General features: G+C 38.8%; 1 protein-coding gene across 4 annotated transcripts in view; it reads right to left on the bottom strand.

The window, feature by feature from the left end:
* Positions 1-228: 228 nt before the first annotated feature.
* Positions 229-15,100, bottom strand: part of RAB3IP (RAB3A interacting protein) — a 56,782-nt gene continuing 41,910 nt past the window's right edge. For 3 of the 4 annotated variants that reach the window (XM_070370593.1, XM_070370591.1, XM_070370592.1), the window contains exons 7-11: positions 12,914-13,042; positions 11,340-11,452; positions 6,560-6,659; positions 6,405-6,474; positions 229-583 (exon numbers count right to left, since the gene is read on the bottom strand). In XM_070370593.1, the coding sequence (XP_070226694.1) occupies positions 501-583; positions 6,405-6,474; positions 6,560-6,659; positions 11,340-11,452; positions 12,914-13,042 (495 nt within the window). In that variant the 3' untranslated portion in view covers positions 229-500. The other variant, XM_070370594.1, reaches the window with a different exon arrangement.

Below are 15,100 nucleotides of genomic sequence, written 5' to 3'. Positions count from 1 at the left end.
TTCTTTTCAGAAGAAGTCTTTCTTTAAATAAAGTCTTTTCTTTTAATCCTAACATATAAAAACAGACAAAAATAGTCATTCTAGTGGGTGTGGGGGGAGGAAGGTGATCCTGTCCACTTAGCCTTCTTCCTTGTCCTTCATAGGTTGCTGCACAGTTTGAAAATTACAGTTCAAATTCAAATGACCCTACGCACCATGTCAGAGCTAGAAGAGAAAGCAAAAACACACTCAATTTAACGTTTATTTATTTAGCTATTTTTTGCAACTATAAATTACAATCACTAGTACACCTGTAATTCTTTACAGTGTGTTCAACTAAAGAATAAGCAAACACAGCATAGGTCAGTTTAAAAAGAAATCACAGTACTTCTTAGTATAATCTGCAAAAGAGGGAAAAAGTCTTGGACCCGCTGCTTGGAAATAAATATCAAGTAACCGTAAAAATATTCAGCCATTTTCCAGGTCTTCAGGGAGGTTCATGGATGGTCCCAGGCAGAACATTAGAGTTCCTCTTTGAAATAGCCCAGCTTTGCCAATGACATCTCTTTTCTCAACTGCATAACTTCCCAAAACATTTGGTCAACTACACAAACAGAAAAGAGGGACACATAAATCATAAAATATCATCTTAATTATTTTTTGTTTCAATGAAAATTTAGGATTAGTTGAAATGCCAACTGGACACTTCTAATGATGTACCTAATGCTTAACATCCTATCACTGTTTCACACTAACTTTTCCATGTACTTCTGAGCATTCCAGTTTTATTAATGAATATATTTACTGCTTTTTCCATCACAATTTGTTAGATATTATCAATGACTACCATGGTAGACATTTCAGTGTCCTGTGTAACTGGCAATGTTGCTGCCTTCTTGAGTAACTATTCTCAATGCTCAATTGTGCAAGAGTTATCATCTCACTTATGGATCTTCTTGCTTAGTTTGCTATATCTTGGCCATTTTTCACTTTTCATTACAACTAACACAGTAAATAGGAAAAAAGGAAAACACGAGACAGTCCAGAGAACTTTAGTAACATTCTTTGTAATGACAAGGAAAGATTCTGTGTACAGCTCACTTAGAAATAAAAATAAATTCAGAGGATAAGCTGTAAATTTCTATTATCTCTGCTTCTGTAAGTCCCCTCTATTAAGTGGGGAAAAGTTGGCTCTGTTTTAGATTATAAAAGGTCTCCCTCTGACATATTATCAGATTAGACTGATTCAGATCAGTGGTTCTTAACCAGGGAGATTCTGCCCCCCAGTGTGCATATGGCAACGTCTGGAAATGTTTTTCATTATTCGTGTCTAGTGAGTAAAGCCCAGGGATGCTACTAAAACATCGTACAATGCACAGGACAGCCTCTCTCAATAAAGAATTATCCAGCTTAAAAGAGTAATAGTACCAAGACTGAGAAACCCTGCTTTACATTTAGCTGCCTTAAATCCTTTTCAGCACAAGGCACAGATAATAAACAGAATGTAAAATCAATAATAATTTACTACAAACCCACTCAGTATATAATGTGTACCAAATACTGTGAAATGAAAGGGTAAGAGAAGCCAGAGAAGACATCACTTTCATAACTGTCAATCCCTACCACTTATGACCCTTTCTTCCCATAAAGTAGAGTACTTTTCATTTGTCCCTACAAAAACTCTTTTTTAACCAGGAGAAAAAATATGCTTGACAATTTGGCACAAATCATCTGTTCTTAAGCTTAAATAGTATTACCTACCACCAGATATTAAAAAAGATTTCCATTTTATTAAAGTCAGAAAAAGTCAGTTCAGTCACTCAGTTGTGTCCAACTCTCTGCGAGCCCATGGACTGGAGCACGCCAGGATTCCCTGTCCATCACCAACTCCCGGAGCTTGCTCAGACTCATGTCCATTGAATCAGTGATGCCATCCAACCAGCTCATCCTCTGTCGTCCCCTTCTCCTCCTGCCTTCAATCTTGCCCAGCATCAGGGTCTTCTAATGAGTCAGTTCTTCACATCAGGTGGCCAAAGTATTGGAGTTTCAGCTTCAACATCAGTCCTTCCAATGAATATTCAGGACTGATTTCCTTTAGGATTGACTGCTTGGATCTCCTTGCAGTCCAAGGGACTCTTAAGAGTCTTCTCCAACACCACAGTTCAAAAGCATCAATTCTTCAGCACTCAGCTTTTTTTTTTTTATTTTATTTTTAAACTTTACAATACTGTATTGGTTTTGCCAAATATCGAAATGAATCCGCCACAGGTATACATGTGTTCCCCATCCTGAACCCTCCTCCCTCCTCCCTCCCCATACCATCCCTCTGGGTCATCCCAGTGCACCAGCCCCAAGCATCCAGTATCGTGCATCGAACCTGGACTGGCGACTCATTCCATATATGATATTATACGTATTTCAACACCATTCTCCCAAATCATCCCACCCTCTCCCTCTCCCACAGAGTCCAAAAGACTGTTCTATACATCTGTGTCTCTTTTGCTGTCTCGTACACAGGGTTATTGTTACCATCTTTCTAAATTCCATATATATGCGTTAGTATACTGTATTGGTGTTTTTCTTTCTGGCTTACTTCACTCTGTATAATAGGCTCCAGTTTCATCCACCTCATTAGAACTGATTCAAATGTATTCTTTTTAATGGCTGAGTAATACTCCATTGTGTATATGTACCACAGCTTTCTTATCCATTCATCTGCTGATGGACATCTAGGTTGCTTCCATGTCCTGGCTATTATAAACAGTGCTGCGATGAACATTGGGGTACACGTGTCTCTTTCAATTCTGGTTTCCTTAGTATGTATGCCCAGCAGTGGGACTGCTGGATCATAAGGCAGTTCTATTTCCAGTTTTTTAAGGAATCTCCACACTGTTCTCCATAGTGGCTGTACTAGTTTGCATTCCCACCAACAGTGTAAGAGGGTTCCCTTTTCTCCACACCCTCTCCAGCATTTATTGCTTGTAGACTTTTGGATCACAGCCATTCTGACTGGCGTGAAATGGTACCTCATAGTGGTTTTGATTTGCATTTCTCTGATAATGAATGATGTTGAGCATCTTTTCATGTGTTTGTTAGCCATCTGTATGTCTTCTTTGGAGAAATGTCTATTTAGTTCTTTGATTAAAGACAATCTCTTTAACAAGTGGTGCTGGGAAAACTGGTCAACTACTTGTAAAAGAATGAAACTAGACCACTTTCTAACACCATACACAAAAATAAACTCAAAATGGATTAAAGATCTAAATGTATGACCAGAAACTATAAAACTCCTAGAGGAGAACATAGGCAAAACACTCTCTGACATACATCACAGCAGGATCCTCTATGACCCATCTCCCAGAATACTGGAAATAAAAGCAAAAATAAACAAATGGGACCTAATTAAACTTAAAAGCTTCTGCACAACAAAGGAAACTATAAGCAAGGTGAAAATACAGCCTTCAGAATGGGAGAAAATAATAGCAAATGAAGCAACTGACAAACAACTAATCTCAAAAATTTTTAAGCAACTTCTACAGCTCAATTCCAGAAAAATAAATGACCCAAACTCAGCTTTCTTTATACTCCAACCCTCACATCCATACATTAACTACTGGAAAAACCATAGCTTTGACTAGATGGACCTTTGTCAGCAAAGTAATGTCTCTGCTTTTTAATATGCTGTCATAGCTTTGTCGGAGAAGGCAATGGCACCCCACTCCAGTACTCTTGCCTGGAAAATCCCATGGATGGAGGAGCCTGGTAGGCTGCAGTTCATGGGGTCACTAAGAGTCGGACACGACTGAGCAACTTCACTTCCACTTTTCACTTTCATGCATTGGAAAAGGAAATGACAACCCACTCCAGTGTTCTTGCCTGGAGAATCCCAGGAACAGCGGAGCCTGGTGGGCTGCCGTCTATGGGGTCACACAGAGTCGGACACGACTGAAGCGACTTAGCAGCAAGCTTGGTCATAGCTTTTCTTCCAAGGAGCAAGCGCCTTTTAAATTCATGGCTGCAGTCACCATCCGGAGTGATTTTGGAGCCCCCAAAAATAAAGTCTGTCACTGTTTCCATTGTTTCCCCATCTATATGCCATGAAGTGATGGGACTGGATGCCATGATCTTAGTTTTTTGAATGTTGAATTTTAAGCCAAATTTTTCACTCTCCTCTTTCACCTTCAACAAGAGGCTCTTTAGTTCTTTGCTTTCTGCCATAAGGGTGGTATCATCTGCGTGTCTGAGGTTTATTGATATTTCTCCCGGCAGTCTTGACTCCAGCTTGATTCCAGCTTGTGCTTCTTCCAGCCCAGCATTTCTCATGATGTACTCTGCATGTAAGTTAAATAAGCAGGGTGACCATACACAGCTTTGATGTACGCCTTTTCCAATTTGGAAGCAAGTCTGTTGTTCCACATCCAGTTCTAACTGTTGCTTCTTGACCTGCATACAGATTTCTCAGGAGGCAGTTAAGATGGTCTGGTATTCCCATCTCATGAAGAATTTTCCACAGTTTGTTGTGATTCACACAGTCAAAGATTTTGGCATAGTCAATAAAGCAGAAGTAGCTGTTTTTCTCGAACTCTCTTGGTTTCTCGATGATCCAGCGGATGCTGGCAATTTGATCTCTGGTTCCTCTGCCTTTTCTAAATACAGCTGGAACATCTGGAAGTTCATGGTTCATGCACTGTTGAAGCCTAGCTTGGAGAATTTTGTTAGCATGTGAGATGAGTGCAATTGTGTGGTAGTTTGAGCATTCTTTGGCATTGCCTTTCTTTGGGATTGGAATGAAGACTGACCTTTTCCAGTCCTGTGGCCACTGCTGAGTTTTCCAAATTTGCTGGAATATTGAGTGCGGCACTTTAATAGCATCATTTTAAAGGATCTGAAATTCCTTAGAATTCCATCACTTCCACTAGCTTTGTTCGTAGTGACGCTTCCCTAAGGCCCACTTGACTTCGCATTTTTATCAGTCATAAAAAGTACTGTACAGTTTAAAGACTGCTTGTATGCTCTGCAGCCTTTTTAAATTCAATATTGATTAGAGACAGATTTCACCCCTATTCTTTTAGGCATTAAAACCTAATTACCAAAAAAAAACACAAAAAAACCCTAATTACATGGGATTATAAACAAATGACTGTTTTATATACCAGAGTTTGAAAATGCTAAACTTAAGTTTTTACCAACACAACTAATTCTTCCAAAGGGTTAACATTCACTGGTTTACATTACTAAAACACAGTAGGCTTTTACCAGTTTTTCAGTATAAGAAAATTTTCAGGGTCTAGAAAAAGATAAACAAGAAAATTCTCCACAACTTCAAATACAAAATTGGCATGGACTTGTCCCTAGCTCAGTATCTGCTATTTCTGTTTTAAAACAACCATATGTATTAAAAATATATATATTTTGGAGCTGTCAGGTCATGTTAGTTTCTATGGCTGGTATTTAAGACATCCGACTATAAAACCATAACTGATCATGAAAGACTACAATTAAAAATGCTGCCACCCTGGCACTAGGTTAGCTCTCTGGATATATCATCTACACGTTTCTGTTGATTTAGAAGACAGTGATCTTTACTCCATTCGGAATTACCCTCACAACTACTTTATTAACTCACACGTGAAAGGAGAAAATACAGAAAAAGCTTAGTGCCTTGTGGGCTCCACTAATTAAAATAAGCCTGATCACATTTAGAGCTTGTTCAGTTTTCTTTTTTTTTTTTATTTTTAAACTTTACAATATTGTATTAGTTTTGCCAAATATCTAAATGAATCCGCCACAGGTATACATGTGTTCCCCATCCTGAACCCTCCTCCCTCCCCATACCATCCCTCTGGGTCGTCCCAGTGCACCAGCCCCAAGCATCCAGTACCGTGCATCGAACCTGGACTGGCATCTCGTTTCATACATGATAGTATACACGTTTCAATGCCATTCTCCCAAATCTTCCCACCCTCTCCCTCTCCCACAGAGTCCATAAGACTGTTCTATACATCAGTGTCTCTTTTGCTGTCTCGTATACAGGGTTATTGTTACCATCTTTCTAAATTCCATATATATGTGTTAGTATACTGTATTGGTGTTTTTCTTTCTGGCTTACTTCACTCAGTTTTCTTAAGGAGTATTTTCAACGGGCTTTATGCTCCTCTCACATTTACCATCTGGTTTATCATATATTCCTTAAACGTTAAAACTGATCCTGCTTCAAACTCAAGATTAGAGTAAAATGTGGCAAATCTAAGGATTAAATACAACATGTTTTAAAAGATGCTTTTGTTCCCAAATTCTTCACACATTAGACCTATAAAAGAGATTCAATATACATGTACCAATAATGTTTATTTGAGCATTACTATTATGTCCTATACTTTTTACTTAACTTTCATGCAAATATTTTATAATGAATTGACACTCACCATCTTGCTGTTTCACAAGTCCCTGCTGAATGTACCGAATGTATGTGAAAAAGTTACAGACAGAAGTGATCTGGGCCAAAAAGAAAAGAATGTTAAACAGTCAAATGTTTCATGTCAAAGAGAGCTTTATTAAAATTCACAGTTACATTACTTACCCTGTATCTGCAAAAAGGAGAAATGTAGTAGTAGTTGCTTGAGTCCCCTAGTTTAATTCTGTGTTTACAGGACTTGCTCTGACCTGTGAGAGCACATTTTCTGTAAAATAAGGATAAATTTTAGTTTTAAAAAATTAAAAGCATTTTGCCTTTACCTTCTGAACAAGTTACACACTTATTCAGACAACAAATATTTGACAACCTACCCTTTATCAGGCACTCTGTGAAGATGACATAGACAAAAGCCCTACCCTCTAGGGTTTACATTCTAGTAGAAATTTATAGCATAGCATTCAGGATGGTTCTAGAAATAAAAGCTAGATGTTTTAATATATGTCCTTGCTCAGTCACTTCAGTCGTGTCCAACTCTCTGCGACCCCATGGACCATGGCCCGCCAGGATCCCCTGTCCATGGGATTCTCCAGGCAAGAATACTGCAGTGGGTTGCCATTTCCTTCTTCAGTGATAAAGTATGAAGTAAGTGAAATGAAGTCGCTCAGTCATATCCGACTCTTTGAGACCCCTTGGACTGTAGCCTACCAGCTCCTCTATCCATGGGATTTTCCAGGCAAGAGTATTGGAGTGGGTTGCCTTTTCGTTCTCTAATATATGTCCTAACCAGGAACAAAGTTACAAATAAGTAATCAGCTGCAGGGCAGGTCACAGCTTTCCACCGGGACTTCAACTGCAGCCATGAAATTAAAAGACGCTTACTCCTTAGAAGGAAAGTTATGACCAACCTAGATAGCATATTCAAAAGCAGAGACATTATTTTGCCAACAAAGGTTTGTCTAGTCAAGGCTACGGTTTTTCCTGTGGTCATGTATGGATGTGAGAGTTGGACTGTGAAGAAGGCTGAGCGCCAAAGAATTGATGCTTTTGAACTGTGGTGTTGGAGAAGACTCTTGAGAGTCCCTTGGACTGCAAGGAGATCCAACCAGTCCATTCTGAAGGAGATCAGCCCTGGGATTTCTTTGGAAAGAATGATGCTAAAGCTGAAACTCCAGTACTTTGGCCACGTCATGCGAAGAGCTGACTCATTGGAAAAGACTCTGATGCTGGGAGGGATTGGGGGCAGGAGGAGAAGGGGACGACAGAGGATGAAATGGCTGGATGGCATCACTGACTCAATGGATGTGAGTCTGAGTGAACTCCAGGAGTTGGTGATGGACAGGGAGGCCTGGCGTGCTGCGATTCATGGGGTCGCAAAGAGTCGGACACGACTGAGTGACTGATCTGATCTCAACTTCTGTTTTAGTTGAAAAAAACTTAAAAGTAACTGTTCAAGTCTCAAAACATGCTACTGATACCCTGCAGGACAACAGTTTCCAGATGGGATACTTTTTGGTGTGTTGGGTTGGTGTATATGCATTTAACATGGCACCTAGGCCTGAGAAATACAAAGGAATAAGATATCTTACAAATACATTGCATCTTAACAATTACAATTACACAAAGAGTACATACTACATTTAGACATACAGACCTTCTTCTTCGCATACTATAACATGTATGAGGGTTTTCAGGCTACAATAGGGTGAAAGCCTCTTGAGAGCAGGGAATGTACTGTATTCATCTTTAAATGCCTGACAATAAGTATCCACCTGGCAGAGAGCAGACATTCAGTGGTTGCTGGTTAAGTGAAGGCCACCTGTCACTCTACGTGCTCAACAAGATCAGGTTGGACTCACAGAAGCCCAGCTGTCACCCTGCTAAATTAGAAGCTTGACTAAAGACAGCTACCACTTCTTGTCAATGCAAACTTAGTGTAGCTCTAAAGTAAAATAAAGTGGCCAATAGCATTTTATAGGACATTATAAGTCATAAAGAAAAATGTATTAACTAGACGTTGAATTTTCAGCTATACTTACGAGAAATATGAAATGAATGTGGCTCCATATTAAGCAAACACACAACAAATGGTTACTTAAAAAAGAATAATTCTGGCAATTCGAATCACAGAAGAATTCTTACCTTTTCAAAGAGATTTCACCTCACTGTTCCTTTATTAGAAAATGCCTTTAATGATCTATAATAATATTTAAAAGCACTACTACTAGCTTGAGGATGGACAATCAAGAAATTTAAGGCACAAGTGTTAAAAGTCCTTAGAACTATACTATTTTAAGCATAATTTACACAAGAGAAAAAAGTAACCATCAAACTGATAAAAATCACCTTTACACCGCTCTTCTGGAAGCAGACATATATCTGTTTGTCCACTATTTTTCTAACTTGCAAATGACTCAGGTAAAATGGTTTTAAGTATCAACTTTTAAAATAATAAAGTGTTTAAGTTATCTCATTTCTGAAGCTAATATATTTTTATTTGAGCTAGAATTCAATGCTAAGTCTTCTGACCTCTAATTCCGATTAAAAAAAAAAAAACAAAAAAACATATCTCAGTATCTCAATAGCTCTAGTCCCAAGATTTCAAATCCCTGCTTGCCATTTTCACTCAAGAATGTCAACGTGTCTAAGTCTGCATCTATCATCTTGTAAACCAGAGCCCTATTAACTTCCAAAAGTTCACATCACCCATCCAGTCACCTCTAACTCCTTTCTTTACACATCTTTCCTCCCCGTACACTCATCATCCACTGAACGCAGTTACCTCTTCTTCAGTCTTTGTTATCCAAATTCCATCCACACTTCCAAAACCCAGATCAAACCAAAGCCCCTCTAATAACAGTTCTGATCACCACCAGTGGAATGACTTTGCCTTCCACAAAATTCCCAGAGCACTATGCCATTCACTTAGTGACTGTCTTGACAATCTCATCCACAAGAGCCTTAGCCGGGGCCATACTTCACGTTTCATTCAAAAAAAAAAGACAACATTTTCCTTTGGTTTTCTCCACACAATATGCACTGCAAACATCTTGGCTTCTGGCCCCATTTCCACAAGCACAACAATACCCTTAATTGTTCCCTAAATAGCTCAGTTGGTAAAGAATCCACCTGCAATGCAGAAGACCCCCTTTGATTCCTGGGTTGGGAAGATCCACGGGAGAAGGGACAGGCTACCCACTCCAGAATTCTTGGCTTCCCTTCTGGCTCATCTGGTAAAGAATCCACCTGCAATGCAGACCTGGATTTGATCCCTGGGTTGGAAAGATCCCCTGGAGAAGGGAAAGGCTACCCACTAGAGTATCCTGGCCTGGAGAATTCCATGGGGTCACAAACAGGTGGACATGATTGAGTGACTTTCACTTTCATTCAGTATAATTATTTTACTAAAATATTGTAAAAATCTACTGTAACTGAGACTTCATTTGATGATACTGCACATTTAATATGTGGGATAGATACAATGCAACCATAAATTTAAAATCCTACAATAAAAACTGCTAAAAACTGCTATCATTAACGATAGGAGTTTGTTGATGAGTAGAATTTAGGAATGTAAATCTCTTCCCCAAAATTCAGAGGCCACCATACTACAAGTGTGGCTGCTGCTGCTAAGTCGCTTCAGTCGTGTCCAACTCTTCGCGACCTCATGGACTGCAGCCCACCAGGCTCCTCTGTCCATGGGATTTTCCAGGCAAGAGTGGGTTGCATGGGAGTGTAAAACAGGACACAACTCTAGGTAGACAGACTTGCGGCTCACGAACAAACACAGGACTAAAAAAATAAGTTACCCAAATACCAGCACTGACTGATCCTGCTGAGAGTGCAATGTGCATAACAGGAAACAGGAAGAACGACACAACTCCCACAACTGGTTTTAACAGACCTAGCAGTTAATCTCAACCAGCTGTTTCCTCTTTTGCCTTCAAATAGCCTGCCTGACAGGATTCAACTGTTGCTAGCTAGGAGCTCTCTTGGGCCTCCTAGTGGTAAAGAACCTGCAGGAGACATAAGAGATGTGGGTTCGATCCCTGGGTGGGGAAGATCCTCTGGATGAGGGTATGACAACACACTCCAGTATTCTTGCCTGGAGAATCTCATGGACAGAGGAGCCTGGCAGGCTATATGGTCCATGGGGTGGCAGAGACTGGGACACAACTGAGTGACTTAGCATGCACGCACATGAGCTCTCCTAGGCTCTTCAGTCCCCTTATACTGATCTAGTTTTTAACCAACTAAGCAGCTTCCCCTAAATCTTTCAAAGTCACCTTTTAAACAGCTGTCCCAAAGGTTTTGGGTACTGCTGGTTTCAATCTTTTTCTCCCATAACTGGTTGGAAAAAGGCTTGTTCTGCTATGAAATGTGGTCACCCGTGAAGGTACACAACTGTCAAATATTTCTTACACATGAAGACAGAAACGTTTCTTTACCAAAGTGAGAAAGCTTTACAATGAGACTACTGAAGAAAAGTACTAGCCAAGTCTTTTGGTACCCTGTTTTCATGCTTGGTAAGACCCGGTCTAATTCACTGTCTTTTCAAATTATTTTTGAAGCAAATTTCAAGAAGAAATATTTTATACAAAAAGCCCAGAACATGAAAAGTACAACAACAACAAAAAATCTGCTTATGACCCATTAAAGAGATTTCATAATCAGGTAATAGATTACAATATGTGGTTTACAAAAAAAGTTTCTGACACCTGATCTACCTGGATCCCACGTACAGGTCTGTAATTAAAGAGCTCTCCACTGACGATACATCTGAAATCCCCACACTGCCTGCGGGTTGGTCTCTGGGCTGCACAGACTCTAAACAGAAAACTGACGAGAGATTTAACCATATTTAAAACCAGAAAAAATTAGAATAACTACAACACATAAATTTTTAAAACTCAGTATTCTTCCACAAGACATGATTGTGAAAACATACTTTGGTCCTCCGCATTCAACTGCAGATGCTTTCACGAATCGAACAGGTTGTAATCCCACTGGTTCAATGCTTAAAGTGTTGTTCTCCACAGCCTCCAGAACAGCTGAAGCCAACTTCACAGAACACAGAAAAATATTAGATGCTGACAGGAAAATGTAAAAATTCTAGTTCACAGTAAACTGATGTTTAAAAATTATTTTTCCCCAAGTTCCCCTAGATTTGCCTTAGCTAATGAAAAAGAAAGAAACCACACAAGCTTGGTTTGAATTCTTTTATAACTCTGATATTGTTATGAAAAGTGATTCAGTTACAGCTAAATAACTTTTCTCATTTTCTGGAAGGAAATTAAAGACATTAATTCCAGATCACCCCTTATCACATCCACTATTAAAGTCACTTCAAAATTAATATCTTAATGCTTGATTTTACTAAATTTATGCATTATTTTTTAATACTGGTCATCATATTAGAGCAATATATATTAAACAGAACTATATATTTAATGATCACATAAATACACCAATTGTATTTATGTGCACAAGAGTATACAAAAGAATTAATGAATTATCAAATATTAAATGCCCAGATGGAGATGGTAGTAACTGATAAACAATTGATGAAATGGGCAAACTACTTTATTCTGGCAAGATTACTTATACGTAGCAATCTACCTAAAATTAGGGCCAGAGCCATAATGACTAACAGCTATATATCAAAAGCATTTTATTCTTCCTCTTCTCCTTACAAGTAGTGTTGTAATTAAATTCTCTGAAGACTCGTAGGATTAACTTTCTTAAAACACTTATTGACTGGATATTTGTAGACAAACCTTCCACATGTAAGAACAAATAAAAGTTATGACCTTACATTTGCATAGTGTTTTAAGGTTTTCTGTCTACTTCAAAGTGTCAAAGTGTTAGTCACACAGTCATGCCCGACTCTTTGAAGCTCCATGGACTGTAGCCCACCAGGCTCCTCTGTCCATGGAGTTCTCCAGGCAAGAATACTGGAGTGCGTAGCCTTCCCTTTTCTAAGGGATCTTCCCAACCCAGGGATAGAACCTGGGTCTCCTGCATTGCAGGCAGATGCTTTACCGTCTGAGCCACCAGGGAGGTTTTTCTATCTACTTAATTGACTTCGTTTTGTCTTAACAACCCTGAGACACAGGCAAGGAAGGCATTTTTTCCCCCATTTTAACGATGAAGGAACTAAACAGGAGTTTTAAAATCACATATGGATAAACCAAACAAACAGCTTGAAGTATACAGAAATTCCTTTACACTGACTCTTGGACTAAAAGTTAAGAAATAAGCCCTACCCCCTTAACATACTTAATACTTCACTCCAGTGCAAAACACACTGCAGTGTGAGTGATCCTCTGCTCAAATAAGGAAGGAGGCTCAGTAAGTGAATGCCAAGAAATTATTATGATCCTAATATGGAATGGAGAAAATGGTAAAACATGACATTTTATAAATTATCTGTGTAAGAGATAGTAAAATATGTAACATGTCTAAGTAAAAGGTATAGGAACAACTCTAATGCATTTCTATTAAAGTTTTTTTTAAAATTACCTCACTTTTTGAGAAGGTTAAACAAGGAAAGATATCTTCCTGATAGATTTTGTCTAAGAAAGGACAGGTTCTGTCCATTGTGGGCTCATCCTTCCAAGATCTGAATTCATTATACAGGGATAAGTCAGCCTGACAAAAGAAAACATAAAATAACTTTTTAAAAAGTACAAACAAAAAATCACTTTATAAAACCAAAACCTAATTAATATATTACCAAAAAACAAATACTCTTTATTTAAAATAACAATTGAACCATTCTTGATTAGTTATAATACAGGATAGCAATTTTTTAATTGAAGTATAGCTGATTTACAATATTGTTTGTTTCGGGTGTATAGCAAAGTGATTCAATTAAACATTTTTTTTCAAATTCTTTCCATTATAGATTATTATAAGGTATTGAATATAGTTCCCTGTTGTTGTTTTAGCTGCTAAGTCATGTCCAACCCTTTAGTAACCCCCTGGAGTGTAGCTCGCCAGGTTCCTCTGTCCATGAGATTTTCCCAGGCAAGAATACTGGAGTGGATTGCCATTTCCTTCTCCAGGCGATCTTCCCCACCCAGGGATTGAACCTGCCTCTCCTGCACTGGCAGGCAAGATATTCCCCACTGAGCCACCAGAGAAGCCCATGGTTCCCTGTACTATACAGTAAATTCTTGGCTTATTTTATATACAGTGGTGTATATCTGTTAATCTCATCCTTCTAACTTATCCCTCTCTCAGCCTTTCTCTTTGGCAACCATAAGATCCCTTCTATGTCTGTAAGTCTGTTTCTGTTTTGTAAATAAATTCATTTGTACCTTTTTTAGGATTTCACATATAAGTGATCATATTTGTGTTTTTCTTTCTGACATCTTCAGTGAGTATGATACTCTCTAGGTCCATTTATGTTGCTACAAATGGCAATATTTCATTCTTTTTAAAAAACAATCCAAACTCCCAAATAACTAGGGGGTGCTTTTCAATGTAATCACTATGGTGTCAAAGATCACTACCATTACCTACCCACCAAAAAGAGTGTAACACTAATGTTGGAGTTCTTCTTAAGACACAGGTGCACACTGTTCTGAATACAAAAGTTTTCTGAAAACAAACAATTTGGAGCCAAGTTAATTAAAACAAGTGTTTAAACAGAGGCTGACCAAATTGTGAGATCTATTTTGGGGTCAAAAGTGACACCACCTGTTCAGCTATTTAAGGCATTTCCAGAATTTTCAAAATTTTTACTCTATAAGCTGCAAAACTAAAAGCAGCACACACACACAGCCTCCTAAATTGACTATCTCAAATACACAACATTCATTTAGATTTTTTTTGCCATTTCAACATCTAGTATCTCCCATCTGAATTACCAATAACCTAGCTGGCACCGGCCTTCCTATTCACTCTTCCAGTTGTCTCTTCTCTTTCCTTCCAATTTAATAATTTTTCCCAAGTATTCTTCTCTTTGGATTCCCCCAGCCCAGCTCAATACTGCCCATCAGCATATAAAGGTCCACCCAGCCCCCAGCCACCCAAACACAGAGCAGTGTCCCTCAGCCGCCCGCAACTCTAAGCCACTCCTGTCCAGAGGCACTAGCCGCCCTGTGAATGAAACACTGACTGCACCTGCGGCCTCCAGCACAGCTCAGACGTGCGTGTCGTCTATGTGAAAGTAACCAAACCTGCGGCCTCCAGGACAGCTCAGATGTGCATGTAGTCTGTGTGAAAGCAACCAAACCTACGGCCTCCAGGACAGCTCAGATTGCGTGTAGTCTATGTGAAAGTAACCAAAGACTGGCTGTACCCCAGCTTTCCTAGAGACTTCCCTCTAAGGTGTATAATAGCAATCTCAATGTGAATTTTTTTCATCCCAATCCATAAATTCCTTGAATCAAAGCTAAAGGCAAAAGGATAAAATTATTAGCAGATAAGTAATACATTTTCAAGTTAATTTTCTTTGTAAAGTCTACCCTTTGATGGATATAAAACCCCAAGTGGGTAAGTAGTGTTCTGAGAAAAGATTCTAGTTGAAAGGCAATAATTTAAACTACTTATTAAGAGCTGACTCTGTCAGGAACTATAGTAATAAGCACTTCACTAACATTTAATCCTCAAAGCTGGGCAAGATAAATATTATAACCTCCATTTATAGATAAGAAAACTAGAGTTTAGAGAGATAAAATAACTTGACCAAGGTTACCAAGC

The sequence above is a fragment of the Bos mutus genome, chromosome 5, assembly GCF_027580195.1.
Source record: "Bos mutus isolate GX-2022 chromosome 5, NWIPB_WYAK_1.1, whole genome shotgun sequence".
Lineage (NCBI taxonomy): Eukaryota > Metazoa > Chordata > Mammalia > Artiodactyla > Bovidae > Bos > Bos mutus.
This window is presented reverse-complemented; position numbering and strand designations above follow the sequence as displayed.